General features: G+C 38.5%; 2 protein-coding genes across 6 annotated transcripts in view; both read left to right on the top strand.

Moving 5' to 3' along the window:
* Positions 1–1166: 1166 nt before the first annotated feature.
* Positions 1167–16040, top strand: LOC117426121 (mitotic-spindle organizing protein 2). Of its 4 annotated transcripts, none has more exons than XM_034043439.3 (5): positions 1167–1326; positions 2365–2555; positions 3036–3184; positions 8726–8914; positions 13829–16039. In XM_034043439.3, exons 2-5 carry the CDS (start codon positions 2371–2373, stop codon positions 13990–13992), a joined length of 687 nt encoding a protein of 228 aa, XP_033899330.2. In that variant the 5' UTR covers positions 1167–1326; positions 2365–2370; the 3' UTR covers positions 13993–16039. The 4 variants fall into 4 exon arrangements, with proteins under 4 accessions (XP_033899330.2, XP_034781374.2, XP_034781373.2 ...); XM_034925483.2 differs by lacking the exon at positions 1167–1326 and adding an exon at positions 1333–1482 and having other exon boundaries at positions 8729–8914; positions 13829–16040; XM_034925482.2 differs by lacking the exon at positions 1167–1326 and adding an exon at positions 1333–1482 and having other exon boundaries at positions 13829–16040.
* Positions 16041–16640: 600 nt separating this feature from the next.
* LOC117428232 (tetratricopeptide repeat protein 28) overlaps positions 16641–17180 on the top strand; it is a 445426-nt gene continuing 444886 nt past the window's right edge. For both annotated transcript variants that reach the window (XM_058994785.1, XM_058994784.1), the window contains exon 1: positions 16641–17072. In XM_058994785.1, the coding sequence (XP_058850768.1) occupies positions 17043–17072 (30 nt within the window). In that variant the 5' untranslated portion in view covers positions 16641–17042. The remainder of the gene's footprint in view (positions 17073–17180) is intronic.

The following is a 17180-nucleotide window of genomic DNA, read 5'->3' as shown; positions in this document are numbered from 1 at the left end:
TTAATCCCACAACCTCGGGACTGTCTCGCTCTGTACGTCCTCTCTTCCTTGCTTGGTGCTGCAGGAGGAGTTGGGCAATTTTTCCCAAATGGAATCCACTTAAAACAAAAGACAATGTAAATTATTCACAGCTAAAGCAAGGGTTCACAGACATAACAAAGGTTGAGAAAATATTCACAACTGATCAGCTTCACATTAAAGTTGGTTTGAAAAGTCTAGGTGCTACAGTTGCAAATATCAAATGAATATCACAGTTCAAATTAACCAAGTGCAACTAAAGTTTTAATGTAGTATATATTGTAAACTATAGTGTTACTATGTTTGTAGTTACACTACGTCTCTATAAAAAGATATAGTATTGCGATAGTTTTCACATTAGAAACCCAATTTTGCTCAAGTTGCTAACTGCTGTAGTATTAATACATTTACTATAAAAACAGACCAGCGATGGTAAGGTGCACGTGTGCAAACTATAGTATTTTATTTCTGGGCAGTACTTAATTATGTATGTGTGTTTAATGACATGCATTAAACCCACTTTCTCAGCATTGTGGGGCCTTTTTAGGCTGGAATACAGTGTTGGCTGTGATTTGCTAAGCATTTCGTGGTGTATACCGACCTCTAATGGTATGTGGAAGACATAACAATAGGGTTGCGTTCTAGTTCATATTACCGCGCTAACTGCGCTGACTGTTTCCAGCTGCAGACTGCCCGACTCCTGCAACAGTACACATTACGGCTGTTTTCATGGAACTAGATTACAAATTAATATTGGACTGCCTAAAGTAATGTTGTTTTAGATAAAGGAATGCAAGATTAGTACTTATCAGGGTCTATGAAACCAGCCGCAAGCGTTGTTCTTACAAAACCACATTGCATATATTTAATACAAATTAGACCACAGATTAAATAATTTGAAAAAAAGTTTATCAAATGCATTATGCACTATTACTCCACAGTATTTGGATTACTAGTTATATTTATTATGATCAGCAAATACATAATTCCTCGTAGCGCAGCTACTTTTGAAAACTCGGCTGCCTGACTGCGCAGATTGACTCTGTGAAACGAACGTGACAAATTTCAAGACACAATGTTATTCTTTATCGTTTGCATATAACAAGTGTGGACGCTCATTTCCCAATAAATAAATACTACAGTCCGAATTTGACAGATGTTCAAGAGTTTGTGTTTCGTGATTCTATTGGCCTCGAATGGCAGGGAGACTGCATCAGCGGAAGTGAATGTTTGGTTTCAATCCGGGGCGGTTTCCAGGGAGGAAGGAGTTTTTTGTATGCTAAATCACTCCACACTGCAGATATACAGGTACAGTGAATACAAATTAATGTATGACATATGAACAGGCTGATATACAGTAATTACCTACCGGTTATGAGACACGACTTGGTATATATAAAGGATAAAGGCTACAGTTAAATGTTGATATTGTGCTGTGTTGTAAGAGTGCTGCTGAATGCCACTGTAAGTATAACTAAAAATATGCAAACGCGTCTAGGAATACTATAGGCTACCGATGTAGGGTTATTTTTTGCCAATATGAATGAAATGTGAAAACATTTGAAGACGGTGAACATTTAGCATTCCACACACATCAGCACTGAAATGAATTGAAAGCTTTGCAAACATATATTTTGTTATGCAGTATTTAATAGCAACATTACTTTGTATCACTCAAAAGTAAACAATAATTACAATTGTAAGTATTTAACTATGTACTCGTTTATCATTCGGGTCATACCAGTGACCTGAATTTATAACTAATAGATGGCCCCATTTTTTGTAATCCTATGTTTAAACATCATTAAGTATTGCACTGACCATTAGTCTGACATTGATGACTTTTCCAATTAAACAAATGTAACATTTTCAATAAACCGTCCACAGCTGAGACCAGTTTGGAAGGCAGAGACAGTTACTGCCTGGCGTATTCCATACACTGTACTAAGCAATAAAGGGAGACGATTCAGATACATTTCTTTCCATGAGTTTTCTGTTTCTCTGTAAAGAAACTTTACAGTTTATGCCATTATGTCTCGAATTCACCACATTTTGTCTAACTCTTTCAAAGTTGGCTTCTGTACAGCTGTAGACCAGAATTCATGATGTTACTGTTTTGCTATTGTGGTCACTTGTTTCTAATAATTCAACTATCCCATATTGTATGTACCCTGAGGTCATCTGACAAGCTCTTTCACTAGTAGGGACATTTCTGATTGGTCAATTGTCATTCCACCTTTGCAAGCTCTGACTGCACAGTCGGTGGGGTTGTCCCGGTTGATGCTTGGAAAGTCGAAGTCCCCCATGATGAATAAATCAATTAATAACAAAGCTTTGTTTTTTCAGATCCCAATGGCTCTTCCACAGCAGCCAACAGCACTGGGCTCAGGTCTGGAGTCCCAGCCACTGGTCGCCACAGTCAGCGGCAATGTCCAGAAATATGCCATGAAGAAAAAGAAAGTTCTGAATGCAGAGGAGACAGACCTGTTTGAGCTCACACAGGCTGCAGGCATTGCTGTGGATCAGGAGGTCTTCAAGTGAGTGATGCAGTAGAAGGGCTATAGGCTGACGTTTTATAAGATCACTAAACATACGAAACCTCAAAACACACTTTAATTAGTGATGTGCAAGTCAAGTGTCACAAGATTTATGGAATTATTTTTTTTTAGCTACAATTACCTTCAGCATTAATGGCCTAAATGGACATTCTTAGCTGGTTAACCAAAGCCTTCAAGGGTTGGGGTTTTTGTTTAAACTAGCAGGCTTTTACTGTTGGACAATGACCTGAATTCTGCACCTTTATAATTCTTGAACTGTTTTGCAAAGGGTTATTATTGTACAAGTATATGATTGTCTGTAAATGCTGCTCAACGTATTTCCATTTTCTTTTTGTAACATTGCCGATAATTCAGCTGACCTGCTGTTTTTTAGTAGAAGTAACGAGTAGATTATTTAACAGTGTGCTGTAAGATTTTTTTATATTGTGCGTTTCATTCCTCGTACTGTTCTTCGAACAGGATTATTGTGGATCTGTTAAAGATGAATGTGCCCCCCCTGGCAGTGTTCCAGATGCTCAAAGCAATGAGTGCTGGACAGAGAATCGCTGACACCTCCGCAGGAGAGAGTTCCTCCACTGGGTTACAGAGCGCCACGCCGGAGCCCAGAGGTTAGATCAAGCGTTACTTAGATCAAGAGGTTAGATCAAGCAACTCCGTCCTTTTTATTGAAGGAGAGGTTCATGCTAATATACAAGCATCACTCAATTCAAAACAAACCACGGGTTTCCGTGTGAAATCCCAGCGCAAAGTGGGTATTCCTGTCTGCTCCCTGGTCTCTCTTGCCTTCTGTATATTTGTCCATGACAGGCTTTGCTTGCTGTTCCTGGCACAAGATTCGGTTGTCACATACCATGGAGGTGTTAGCTGGTGGCCTGTTTCTCTGTGTGTTAAACAGCCTTCGTTTGAAAGCGAATAAATTCATTCTCACACCCTAAGAAACTCATTTAGAATGATCATGACCACCTCAGTGATCAAACTGGCACTTCGTTGAAACTAACCTGCTGAGCTCTCGCCTTTACGAACTAACCAGCGGAGGCCACAACTTCATCCACACGTGCTGTACACTGCATGTAAATCAGATCTCACTCATTTCATCAGGTCTTAAATTGATTTAATATACCACTAAATAGATTTTGTTCTGCAAGTGTGTGGGAAGTACTAACTGGCACCCTATTCTGAACTGCTCTACTTCTCTGCCAGACATAAATGAAGTGGCACAAAACCAGCCAAAGAGCACAGTTAAATGCTACAGAACTCGGTTTTCCCTCCTCCTCTGTTTTTAATATTTTCGAAATCTAAGAAAACTTTTGTAAATTTTTTTGACAGTTTTACAAGTTAAACGCTTAATGATCTGGAAATATTCAAAAGAAACCAAACTATCAGCCCTGAAAGAGTTGTGAAATGCGTCTTTATTTTTGCATCACAGCTGTCTGGTGTCTGTGGCATATTGATTAATGAGCAAATACAATAAGTCATGAGGAAATAGTAGGTTTGCACATTACAGCATCTACTTTAAACTCACTTCCATCATTTTTTTTTGTGTTATCCATTGTAATTATTAATGGTTGTTTTAATGTATATGGAAATAAAACCTAACGACCAGAGCTGTGTCTTGCAAAAAATAACTAGGCATACATCATCTTTGAGTTTCTATTACTGTTGCAACTTACTTGTTCCACCTAGTGGTTTTTGAGGAGTGCTACTGACATGTAATCTAAATCTAAACAGTAATTTAAATTGCATTTATAATGCAAGCTTTTTAGTTTTAAATGCTGGGCAGTCCAGATCTCTTAGAACAGGTGATTTTAATGTAATATAAAAAATACAGATTGGCAAATAAATAAGTATCTTTCTCAATAGAATATATTTAGTTAGCAAATATTAATATCAGGTGTGAGGGATCAGTGCAGTTTTAAATGGTCAACGTGTTTTAATTGTAGTGCTGTTACTTATCAATACTACTACTACTACTACTAATAATAATACAGGAAGACCTTTTGGTGTTGAACCCATTCTCCACAATATAACGCGATCTACAAATACCATAGCCCCGATGATGTGAAGAAATAACACAGGTGCAGTTATAAAGGCATACAGGATTTTGAGTGGACAAATCAACAGAAAACATGTAGCCTAGAATTTCTGATAGAATTATTTTTGCTGATCTTTAACTGTCAGTTAGGCTGATATACAAGTGATTGGAGTAGTATACTCCCACATACAATTGGGAGTAGCTTAAACAACAGAAAAGCAACACTCGCCTGTGCGACGCTACGTACCTTTAGAGGCTGAGAGGATTCAAGCGGAAAAGGGGTTAGGGCCTCTACGTCATAAACCTGTCGGAGCGCACGAAACCAGAAAAAAAACAGAAACTCGTGGTTTACTCTGAATTGAGTAAATATGCTACCATCAACTTTTCCTTTTAATGTTTCACAATAAACTGGTTGTAACACAGCAAGTGTTTCTTTTTAATTCTTGATATTAGTACATTGTCAGATTCTATCAGGTGATTATCAATCAGTTTTACATGAGTGACAGGCTGCATTGCTCCTTTTGTAACTACATCAGGCCATCACTGTGTAGTCTGACTTGGTGGTTCTAAAGCAACTCTTTCATATCACTAGATGTGTAATACAATACACGTTTAGACTCTGTTAACCACAATGCACTTGATAATGATAATCTTGGTCCCTGTTTTTTTGTAGGGCTGGGACAAATATCTATATTTGTCCCACATTTCTTGACACGTATTCAGCAGCTGAAAAACATGTCTGTGTCTGCCAGAAATAGGCGTTTTGCCTTGTGATCGCAACCTAAAGTCGCCTCTTCAGATTTGGCAAATGAGTCAATCAGGGTCTGTTTCTGATTAAATAGATAAATAAATAAATACAATTCTGCCAATGGATTTGATAATGTTTTTCAAATGAACAAGAGAATGCTTGTGTGAATCCTGAGTGGATATCCAACATAAAAATTCCATGTTTGTCCCAGCACAATTGTTTTGTGCTAAAGAGCTCTTGCTTCTGTTCTGAATTAAAAAATAATCTTTACTGTGCATATATATATATATATATATATATATATATATATATATATATATATATATATATATATACACACACACCCACACACACGCACGCACGCAGTGGTCCTTTTTTTATCACACCAGTACTTCTTGGAGTGCATTGGAAATAAAGCATTATGCTTATTCATCGGTCACAGCACCCTATTCATTATATGAATAGGGTGCTGTGACCGAGCTGTTGTTGCAGTGACGTGTGTATGGTGACGTCACGGACCAGGAAGTAACAGAAACAAAAAAATGGATGGCGATGGTGAAGCTGAACGCTACGACGCTCAGCGTATTTATTAAACGATAAACCAGAACAAAAGGTTTAAACAAACAACACAAAACACAACAAACAAAAAGGCGCGTTGGCCAAACAAATAAATATCTTGCTGGTGTAAACCAGCACGCTTAGCAGTTATTTGGAAGTTTTGTTTTCTCTCTCCTCGCTCTCCCTGCTCTCACGCCTAATACACTCTCCGCTGAGGGTAGAGAGCTGCAGGTTTATGTACAGTGACCATCTCCCGATTAGCAACAATTAATCAATGAATTAACTCGAGAGATGGTCTCCGTCTGCACGAGTTTAATAAGGATGCGTAACTGTCAGCTAGCTAAATGAATCACTAGCTGATCAGTCACGCATCCTCACAGGGTTTTTAAATTATAAAAACAATAACAAATACGCAGCGCTTTGATCTGCGCCGTAAACAAAAATACAAATAATAATAAATATATATATATAGGGGCGGGACACTCCGCCACAGACGCTAATGTGTAAACAAGGTAGTTAAGACCAGCCACAGCTCTCTCCTCAAAATACCCTCTCCCTTTAGGAACGAACATTAATTTGATATTTCTATAAATCCACAGCTGCTCCTTCTGTTGGTCATATCTCCTAAATTGTTTGAGTTGACTTTTTTTACTATTATGGAAGCTACTCAGGAATATAATGGTACCCTTCACTTTGACATGTGACCTCATATGGCTGCCATATTGTGGTCATGGGACTTTGGTTTCATATTGCAATATTGGGTATGTACTCTGTATTCTATGATTCGCTACTTGATGTTTCATTGATTCTCTAGTCATGTGACTAGGGTTCTGCTGAGGCAACACACTTTGAGATTTTGGGCATGTCCAAACCTTTCCTCCAGTTTTTAATTAACTGTTTTTTTAAACAAGAAATATACGTTAATTTTACAAAACTAGAACCAAACAGCTAGGTCCTATAATTGAAGGTCTCTTATGGACAAGCTGTTTGATGATCATTTTGTAACCAACATAATTGAATCCTTCCAGAAAATAGGTGAACTATCCAAACATTTGTTTATTTGTTTAATGTGTTTTACCCTCCACCATATTTCAGAAACTGTTAATGATCAAACTTCTGTCCTGTAGAAGCATTACTGCAGTAATAATTAGTTAGCATATGAACTTCATGTTTCTAAACCACGATAGCCTGAGTCTGCTTGTCTCTTGAAGCGGTTTCCCCTTGACTCATCATCACACTGTACCATACCTCATGCTCCTTATACAAATCTATGAGCTATACTCTTCTTTTGTCCGCTGTTCTTCAGCCCTTTTGCGCTATGCAGCTATGTGCCATTGTCTGACCTGTATGTTGTCTAGCATTGCCTCGCCTATGACGCAGTGAGATTTTGCTGCAGGGGACTTGCAGCAATCCAAAAAAACAACATAAAAAACCTGTATGCAGCAGTTACAGAACTTTCTGCAAGACTGCGTACACAGTGAAAATGGACACAGGCAGCATAGTTACTTGTGCCGAGATCACATTGTGTACCAACACTTATTTCAGGGCCAGACACAGCCTCTTTACCTGCACCTCGTGCTTTTTTTTTTATTTTGAACAGTCTTGTTGAGATCTGCCACTTTGTGTGGAGTTTTGATGCAGAAATGCATTATGCATTATACTATACTTTAGTCCAGCTTTTGGAGTAGGTATTCTTTTATATGTGTGTTTCTATCATTCTCTATTGATGTCTCAGCTTGGATTGTTATTTACCAGACTTACTAAATCATTTCCTTTTAAACCACGCTGAATTTCTGAAGTGAGCTGGTTTTAAAAATTAAAACTTGATAAGTTACTTGGCTGCTTAATATTCCTTCACCAGGGCTCAGGAAACACAAACCCTGACATAACACAGGCACTCATTTGTGTGGCGAAGCCCTTCACAACTCACAAGGTGGCACTCCAGTATTTGACATTAACATTTTATACACTTTTGACTATATTTACCAAGCATTGCTTCCCACGACACCTTGGTATTTTTCGTGGAGAGCTGTTCTCAAGTTCAGTACAACCCATTTGGTATTTGACCCCTATGTTTTTGTGTTGAGTACAACTGTAATTTCTGCCCTCTGGTTATGGAAAGTTACAGTTTCTAAGGAAAGAGAAATGACAGTTGCACACGTTGTTTTTCATTCCATCTGGAATAGTTAGTAAGCATGGTAAATAATGATCTGAGCACAAACTACTATAGGGAATGATACAGAACAATTTTATATCGAATTTTGTAGGAAATATAAAAAAAAAAAAAAAAATACAATTAAAGATAATGTCATTTTAATGTCTGTTAGTTACACCTTGAACTGATCGATGATCCATGAGAAGTTTGTTTGGACTTGGGAATGGCCAAGTTAGGGGTTTCTATACAAAATAATAATTTCCTCACAAAGCAGAAACAGACGGTGGATTGTTCTAACTGGTTCCAACACTGCCCAAACTAAAAAAGAGCAATATTTTCTGTGAACTTGCAAAATATGCAGCATTAAAAAAATACTATATGTTTTATATTATGTTGCTTTTAAGCACAGCGCATTTACAGTCTTTTCTGTAAAGTATCTGTTTCAAAATAAATACTATAAAACTGGATAAGATCTTGCAGTTCTTTTAATTCTGTCTGCTTTGCTAAAGAAAGTTACAATTTATGTGGAAGTGTTAGTCTTAGTGAAAGCATTAGATTTAAAGCAGTCTCCGTTTAGTAGATTTAACAATGCAGTTCATCAGTAGCTATCTTTTCTTTGTTAATGTGTTTTTTTGTGTTTCTTTTCTTTCCTGAAGTAGAAGAATCATTTGTCTCTGCCAAGAACAGTAAAATCCCGGCACCACTCTCCTTTTCCTCTTCCCTTCGGCCTCCAAGACTAACCACTAAGATGGTGGTCTGCGGTCCTGCTGATGCTTGCTCGCCTCTCTCTCAAGGTCCCCCTGGTTCCTTCCAGTTTTCTTGCTGCCTGTTCGCACCCTTTGCAGGTTCCGTTTATTAGTTTATCTACTGGGGTTGGTACAGACCGGTATTGCACTAGGAACCAGACACTTGCCTCCAGGCTACATTAGCAAAGTAGCCAATACATTTAGGAAATCAGTAAGAGGCATGGGAAAACTGATTTTAACACTTTTGACAAAACAGCTAGATTACTTTCTATTAGCATCAGGAGCAGGATAATTGTGGGTTCAACCCTGTGGCTGTCTTAGTTGTTTGACAATCTAAGTATGCGTTTCAGTTTCTAAAAAGATTGAAAATAGTACACAAAAACATGGATGTAAAGCATATAAACTAAGTGTTAACAGTAATTACAATCTAGCCAAAAACATTACCATTATAAACGGTTTGGAAAACAGATTTGATATCTACAGTGTAATTGTAGGGAGTCTTCATAACGTTCCATTACATGTGGTGTACAGTAGATCATTTCACTGCCATATTGTTTCATTGATATAACATCTGGACATACTGTATCAGTGATGCAGAACTTTTTCACTTCCGTTTTACTTCATGTTTACAAACCATTCGATCTGATATGCCATTACCCTTTGATTATGCCACAGGGGATGGGTTTTTTTGTTCAAAAAAAGTCACATTTCTGTTTTTTTCCTCCATTTTCTTTTTACATTAATTTTATTGTTTTGTTTTTTCATTTCATGGTATTTTGTATTTGTATAGCCTACAGATGTTTTCAGCCAATGCACAAGAGGGTTATAGAATGTATAACTTTGTTTCCATTAGCTTTAACCTCTTCTAATAAAATATTGCAATGACAAGGGAGGCAAGCAGGTTTATAGAGAGGAGCATGCTGAGACAGAGCTGCCCAACCACACAAATACAGCTCTGTCACCCTTCACTCAAATTACAGCTGTATTTTAATCAGTTTCTCCAATACTAATCGCTTACAAAAGGAATAGAACAAATGATGTTGTCTTATAAACTGTAATTGGGAAACAGAGCTCTGTGTTTGGCTTTCTATCAACAGAGGCATTTCCCAACAGTGCACAGTTCTGAACTTGTTTTTGCCTTATCCTATTCTTAAAACTGAACTGTATTGACACATTAAGTAACAATAGACAGCAGTGTACAGGTATGGGTCTGTGTACGCCTCACCTCTGAAGATCGTCTAGTTACGCACAACAATTCACACTTGTGGCTTATTGCTTAAATAATGTTCTGTTTTGTATTCATTTTTTAATATATTCAATGGTTCTCAGATCTACACACCTCCGCATTACTTGATTATTAACTTCAGCAAGATTACAATTTCCCATAAAAATCTAAATGCAGCCCACCCTATTTGCTTGTGTTGAGGACACACTGATAAAGTGGTCAAGAACAGGCTTTCCTGGATTTTAGGTGGAAGGAGTTGTCAGAATTGGTAGTTTCTGGTTCCTGGTGTGATCTGGCTGTCAGGGATGGGCTGAGAGAGTTGATTGTTGCTCTTAATATCGCAGTCTCCTTGGAATCCATTGAGTGTGCAAAATACCTCATATACTGTATGAATGTCAAACATAATTGCAAACATTCATAATCATGCTTTTGTCAAACCATGTCTTGCTTATTATTATTTGGTTGAAATATCCAGCATTGTTTTTAAATCGGGACATTTAAAAATGGCCTTTTGCAGCCATTGCTGAAAAAGTAGCGACGATTCTTTCTAATACAAATCATTTTTAACTGCTGGTTATTTCTTCCTCACAGATATGCAGTCAGCACACCACTTTTAATTTAACATGCATATAATTACAAAAAAAAGAATCCTGGAGAGCATTGTTGTAGGCAATTGCTATGCAGGCTTTGTTGACCTCTGTAGTTGGTAACACAAACTTTTCAACCCCAGGATGCTCTGCATACATCAGTGATAAACTAATAAACGCCTGTTGTTTCCTTATTAACTATGTGTAATAGCTGAGGAGATTAATCTTTCTGTGCTTACAGAGTACTCGCCCTGTTTCGTGTGTCTTCTAGTTTCACGTCTATCTTTGGTGCAGTGTTAAGTTCTGATAGACACATATCTTGCTGCTTTTTGTTGGTTTTCATGTTTCCTCAAGCAAGTCCAATACCTCCCAATCAATACATTCTGAACCCTTTCAGTAAGAATTAAAAATTAAACAGGGGGCTGACAAATAATTTGGAATCCCAGCTCCTATAGTAGTGAACGTGAGATCCCATTCATTCTATTTTGTTATGTGTGATACTGGACTGTATTTATAATACATAGATCTGTTTGTAAAATGTGTTTCAGTATTAGTACCAGGATTTCAAAGTATTGGACTTGTGCAAAGCTTCCGATTCACTGTGTGTGCAGTTATGTATTGTGTCTGTCAGTAATCAGAATGTTCTAATTACTGTGATTTGTGTTTTTTCTACCTGATTTTCTTGGCGCAATTGCACTTTTTTAATGTTTTACCTTCAATGCATTTACTGTAAACCTTTCATTGAAACAATGAAGAGTTAACAAAGCTAACAGGTTTAGAGGTGGATATGAATAATATTGTATTGAAATAAAGCCAACTAATACATGGATTAAATGACATGAGGTGCATCATTTCCTCAAAAGATAAACTGCTATTTTAGTACCTGACTGACTTCTTGCTGGAAAATTACTGTAGATATTTTCAAATACATTCATGTAAATGATGATAGTTTGTCTGATTTTGATTAAACTTGTCAAGTACCTTCGTTAGTACAAGTTATTGAAGGTATCATAATCTTGTTAACTGTCTTTCTGTATTTATTTATTTTTTAGATAGTTTTGCATAATCTAGTAAACCTGACACTGCCTGTGTGCATGTTACTTTTTTCATTTATCTAGAGATTCCTTTGTCAATTTCTGACAAAATTTGCTACGCAGGTCCTTATGTCTTAAAGAGTTTATCATAATCTAGCGGTTTGTCTGTCTGTCTCTACGTCTCAGTAAGTTTTTGCATATACAGTATATAGAGATGCGCATATTCAATTGTGATGACATTTTTTCTGGACGTACTCGGGTAAAGGTTTTGAGCAGAATCCACACGCTGATCTCACTGCATTGTGTAGGCGGAGTTTCTAAAAAGAGAAGATATCTGGAATACTTTGAAAGATCTGATCTTGGAAACATGGGGCCAACTTGAAAACTAATAAGAGTGGAGAGCTAATATTTTGGGAGCTAACATTTCCAGGTACAGGACTTCCATATGCGATATGAAGAGAATCTGAGATGGTGAGGTGGGGACCATTGGTCCATTTGATGTGGAGTGACACAATATTGAATTTGCAGACTGCATGCACAACCTCTGATGATACAGATTGTTTAGACTATAACAGGATGTCATTGTTGTTCCTCAATGCTTTATGCAATGGATTTTTGTGTAAATGCTGGATTTGATAAGGGAACGTGGGATACTTATCGACACATAGTACATGCCCACTATAACAGATAATTATTACTGATTTGGGTCAAACAGCCACAAACTCAACTGGCAAAGCCACACAACAGAGTTCAGTGACTATTCTGTGTGAAAATGTTATGCGCACATTATGATGACATAGCTAAATATTCGTATTGGAAGTATGTATGCCCCCTGTATTTACTGTGTACGCTTTGAATTAAGAACATGAGAATTTACAAAAGAACGGAGCCCATTTGGCTCCTCAGTGCTTGTCCAGTTCCGAGTAGCTGATCTCAAAACTTTGTCAAGTTGGGTTTTAAATGATCCTGTTGATTTAGTATAAGCTACTACATGGCCAAGTAACCCTCTTCATCCCCTCACTGCTTTTTGTAAAGAATTGTCTCATAACCACTGTCCTAAGGCTATTGGTTAGGGTTAAGAGCTGTTTCTGTTAAATTCCGTTACTAGTGTTGTCAAGTAATGTACAGGTAGTTTGAGAATCAGTCTCATATTGAAGAGTATTGTACTGAATTTGGGCATCATGTGGTTGATTGTTTCTGTAGTAATTTGGCATGCGGTTTGTGGGTGATTTTACTGTGTTTTATTAACTTTGAGTGACGGGCAGACGCACCATAATGCCCATTTGTCATTTATGGGAACTATATTTAAATGCAATGTTTAAGCTGATAAAGGTAAAAAATGCCTTACAACCCGGACTGCTTTGAGTGGGTGGTTGGTACCTTGTTCCATAGGGGATCATAGAATATTTTCACAAAATACACTGGAAATGGTTATGCAGAATTTCAAGAGAAGCCAGATATAAAAACCAGCAATTCTGCAGTGTCAGCTAAGTACAAAACAGCCACTAATTTAAAATGTATGCTAGTACTGTATTAAGACCATATTACAGTAATTACAGTAGTTTCTGTTTTACTACCTTGTCATGACTTGTCACTTCAAATTCAACTACTTGTCAATTTCTGGGAAAATCATTAACACAGAACTGTGTTGACTATGAACTCAGAAGAAATTGTGGGTAGCTGAATGTGCAAGATCCAAACTGAGGGAGCACAGGACTCCAGACCAGATATATACAACTTTAGACCCTCTGTACACATAAAATAACATATCTTCTTTTTCATCTTTGCGTTTTGGGTAGATGAGTTAGTTACCAGATACATAGAGAGCATTCCAGTTAGGCCCTAGCACAGTAAACAAGGGGATGGGTCTGTGACTGTAGAGTCAGTGCTAGATCTAAATTAAATGTATTAAACTCTAATATATTTGGCTACTTAATTATAAAAACAAATCTATTTCACTTCTAGTTTGAAATACCTTGATATTTTTTGTATTGTAGAAGCATGCTTCAGGTGATGCTGGCTCCAGGACTTAAAAATAGAAAGAAAAAAAAAATTATGTGGGGAACAGATGTACATTCGTGACATAAGAACATTTGAAACAAAACACAAAACATGTACAAACTAAATGTTATTTTTCTGTCCTGCTTTGTTTTGTTTTCTTTCCCAGTGAGAAACAAGCCAAGCCCTGTTGTGTGTGGCAGCCAGGTCCCAGCAGAGAGGAGTGGGCGTGACAGCTCCAGCCAGCGAGCTCCTCGCCAGCCCAGCGCCTCCAGGCTGCACAAGTCTGGGAAAAGCACAGGCAGCAGCAGCTTACAGCACAGCTCCAGTTAATTACAGCGCACTGTCCAGCTCTGCGCTGCAACGGTCTGTCCCAAGGACTGACACGTCCACCTGTCTGTGGCACCAGACATTTCTATTGGACAATACGTCAACATTTAAAAAAAAATACATATCAAAACAGTGTGTTTAAAAACGAAGCCCTTAGGTCGGTGTTGCCTAGCTAGTCACGTTCAAGTCAGTATTTTGACAGCATGTTGTGTAACGGCACAAGGAGTGTTCAATAAGACGAATAAAACAACTGTAACACAAAAAACAAACTAGCTGAAAAGAGGTTTTGTTTTTGCTGGTTGTAATTCTGTTGCTTCGTAGTTGCACCTCTTATCATTATTCCACACCTCCACACCCGTGATTCCAGATTGGGGACAGCAGCATAGACAGAAATATTACTGAAATTACCCTGACACCTGACAATGCATTGTTCCTTAGGCTCAGGGAGCAATTTATTTATATAAATGCTTCTGTTATGTTCTTGTGTTATATATAAGCTTCCTTCTCCAATCTCTTGATTAAGAAGTAATTGAGAGGCAGGTGTAGAGGGGTGATTGACTGAATACAAGGTACAAGCAATGTTACGTGTGTGGGTTTCTGTCAGTCTGAATGCTGACTCATACCTTGTGACTGGGACGGGTCTCCCAGTATATAGATGGATGGGAGTGTAGAGGAGCAGAAACGAAGCAGCTGAACTATATAAAACCAGTCCAATCACTAATCACAGGGGCTATAGACAGCGAAAAGGAGCGAGGTAGTCATGACACTGGTTACTTAAATTGCAGAATTACCAGACCTCCTGGTAGATCAAAGGTGGTGGCAGCATATTGGACTCTGCTTTTGCCAAGATAAAATTAGATCGTAGTGGTGGGGACCAACTAAGATGTAGCTTCGTTGAAACATCTGCGCACATATATGAGGCTCCAGTGGTTTTCCTCTGCCAGATAACGAGGACATCCCAGTGTTGATGGCTGGAGTGTAATGCTGACTCCAAGAATTAGCTAATTTGCGCCCTCCCTGGTGCATCAGCACACAGGGGCAGCGATGCTGGCTCCAGGGATAAACCATAGTGTGGCCACCCTGTCTGGAATGGGCTAGGTGGGGCACTTCACAGGGATTGACAGATGGGCACCTCCAGTCTTCAGTGTTTTGTCGATTTAGCCCACAACACTTGTCCCAGCACCACCGTATCCACCCCCACCCAACCCAGCCCAGTTTACTTACCTTACCCATCTATTATTTTTCACTGATGTTAACTTCCTCCATCACCTTTCTTTTGAGGTTTCCTCCTGAACCAGTCAGTTACTACTTCTCTGCCTCCTCGGATAGAGCCTTCGTTCTCCTGTCCACTGAATCCAATATCTCTGAGAAGCCTGGTCATGGAGTGTGCGATGAATCCCCGACAACCCACCTCTACTGGATGAACCCAGACTCTCCATCTTCACTGGATAAACCCAGACTCTCCACCCCCACTTCTCCACCTCCACTGGATAAACCCAGACTCTCCACCTCAGCAGCTAGCTCAGCATATTGGAATCCTCCCATGGCACTGTTAGCTCCACCAGGAAAACAAGACGTGCTGAGACTGACCACAGGATAATGTCAGCTCGAAGGGCAGTTGTAGCAACATCTGCTAGCATTCTCCAATTTCCACCAGCCTTCAACTGTCCCAGGAGGATCTTAGTAGTGAGAACTGGGAGAAATGGGGCAGCAAAGGATGCATGAAAGATGCAAAGGCTGCCCTTCGTATCAGTGATATCATATTTATAATTATTTCCTGTATCTGGTACTTGATTTTACTCTTATAGGTATCCGTATTCACGTTTTTTGTAATTGCTCTTATATGAAATCATTCTCATCCACTTATCATACTACGTACTCTTAATGGACTACTCGTATAAGCAAATACTTTTACCATATGTTAATGCTCCTAGTGAAACTCGCTCTTAAAGGTAATTTACTGTATTCTTTATTTTGCTCTTATTTGAATTTGATCTTATTTTCTACTGATTTTACTGTACTTTATAACTGCTCTTATCTGAAATGTGATATTTTATAATATTATATTTTATAATGTGATACTTTGTACTGTGTTATTTTGTAACAATTGTAAGTCACCCTGGATAAGGGCGTCTGTTAAGAAATAAATAATAATAATCATGGAGCAAGTACAACAGGGAAAATGAGGCTTTGGACTGCTCCCTTGAGAGGCACAAAGCAGCTCCAGCTGAAAGGAGGAAGCTGGTACACTGAAGTGCAAGGCAGGCAGCGAGGATGAGATGTGTCAAGGCGGTGTCCCAGCCTAAGCAGGGAGAATGGATGACATGGAAGAACATGCAACAGCAAAGGATTGGCTGGCAAGACCTGTGGACAATGGAACAGAGGAGGACCAGCTTCCTGATCAGGTCCACATGATGTTATAGCTCATATATATTCCTACAGCTATAACGACCCTTGGGTACATGGCAACAAACCAAACTGGTCAACGGTATTCTTTGTGAAAGTTAAAGGCAGGATTTATGCCCTATAAACAGACAAACAGAAGTAAACAGGATAAGGAATAAGCTAGTGTAAACTTATAAATACTTTGGGACACTGTAGCTTCAACTAACACAATAGCACCCATTGTTCAATTAAGCAGAAAAAAGCAGTGCAGTGTAAAGATTAAACAGAGTCCAGAGAAAGTAGTTCCGTTATTCTGGAAGTGCGCGTAACCCAACTCCAGTATCCTGATCTCATTGTTTGGTTAAGGCTAGCATCTGAAACCTGCGCTGCTGAGGCAATATCCCTTCCATCTGCCTGCAGAGGGAGAAAGAATCTACTGTAGCAACACAGCCAAGAAAGGAAAAAAAAAAAAAGAAAAAAAAAAAAACTCGCACAACATGGCGAACTTTTCCCAGAGAAAAGCTTAGGAGTGTACAGAATTCACAGGATAACGGTTTTCCACGATTATTTTAGAAGGACGGCGGCGAGTAAACTGTTTATTTTGCCGTGGAAAAGTAACATGGGCTGAAACTCTTTATAATTGGTTATCACAGCAAGAAACAACCAGGATGGAGAAACAGGCAATAAGAAAAGAAAAGGTAAATAGTTTGCAGTTGTTTCCTATGGCGTGTGGTGTGCTTATTTAACGCACATACAAGCTGTATTTTATTTACAAAATACGGGCGTTATAATTCTGTCAAAACTTT

This window comes from Acipenser ruthenus, chromosome 21, assembly GCF_902713425.1.
Source record: "Acipenser ruthenus chromosome 21, fAciRut3.2 maternal haplotype, whole genome shotgun sequence".
In the NCBI taxonomy this organism is placed as follows: domain Eukaryota; kingdom Metazoa; phylum Chordata; class Actinopteri; order Acipenseriformes; family Acipenseridae; genus Acipenser; species Acipenser ruthenus.
This window is presented reverse-complemented; position numbering and strand designations above follow the sequence as displayed.

Coding starts and splice junctions, on each gene's coding strand:
- LOC117426121 (XM_034925482.2), top strand. CDS start 1,438: ATGTTGATATTGTGCTGTGTTGTAAGAGTGCTGCTGAATGCCACT. Junction 2,556..3,035: donor GTGGATCAGGAGGTCTTCAA/GTGAGTGATGCA, acceptor TTCTTCGAACAG/GATTATTGTGGATCTGTTAA. Junction 8,915..13,828: donor CCTGTTCGCACCCTTTGCAG/GTTCCGTTTATT, acceptor TTTCTTTCCCAG/TGAGAAACAAGCCAAGCCCT.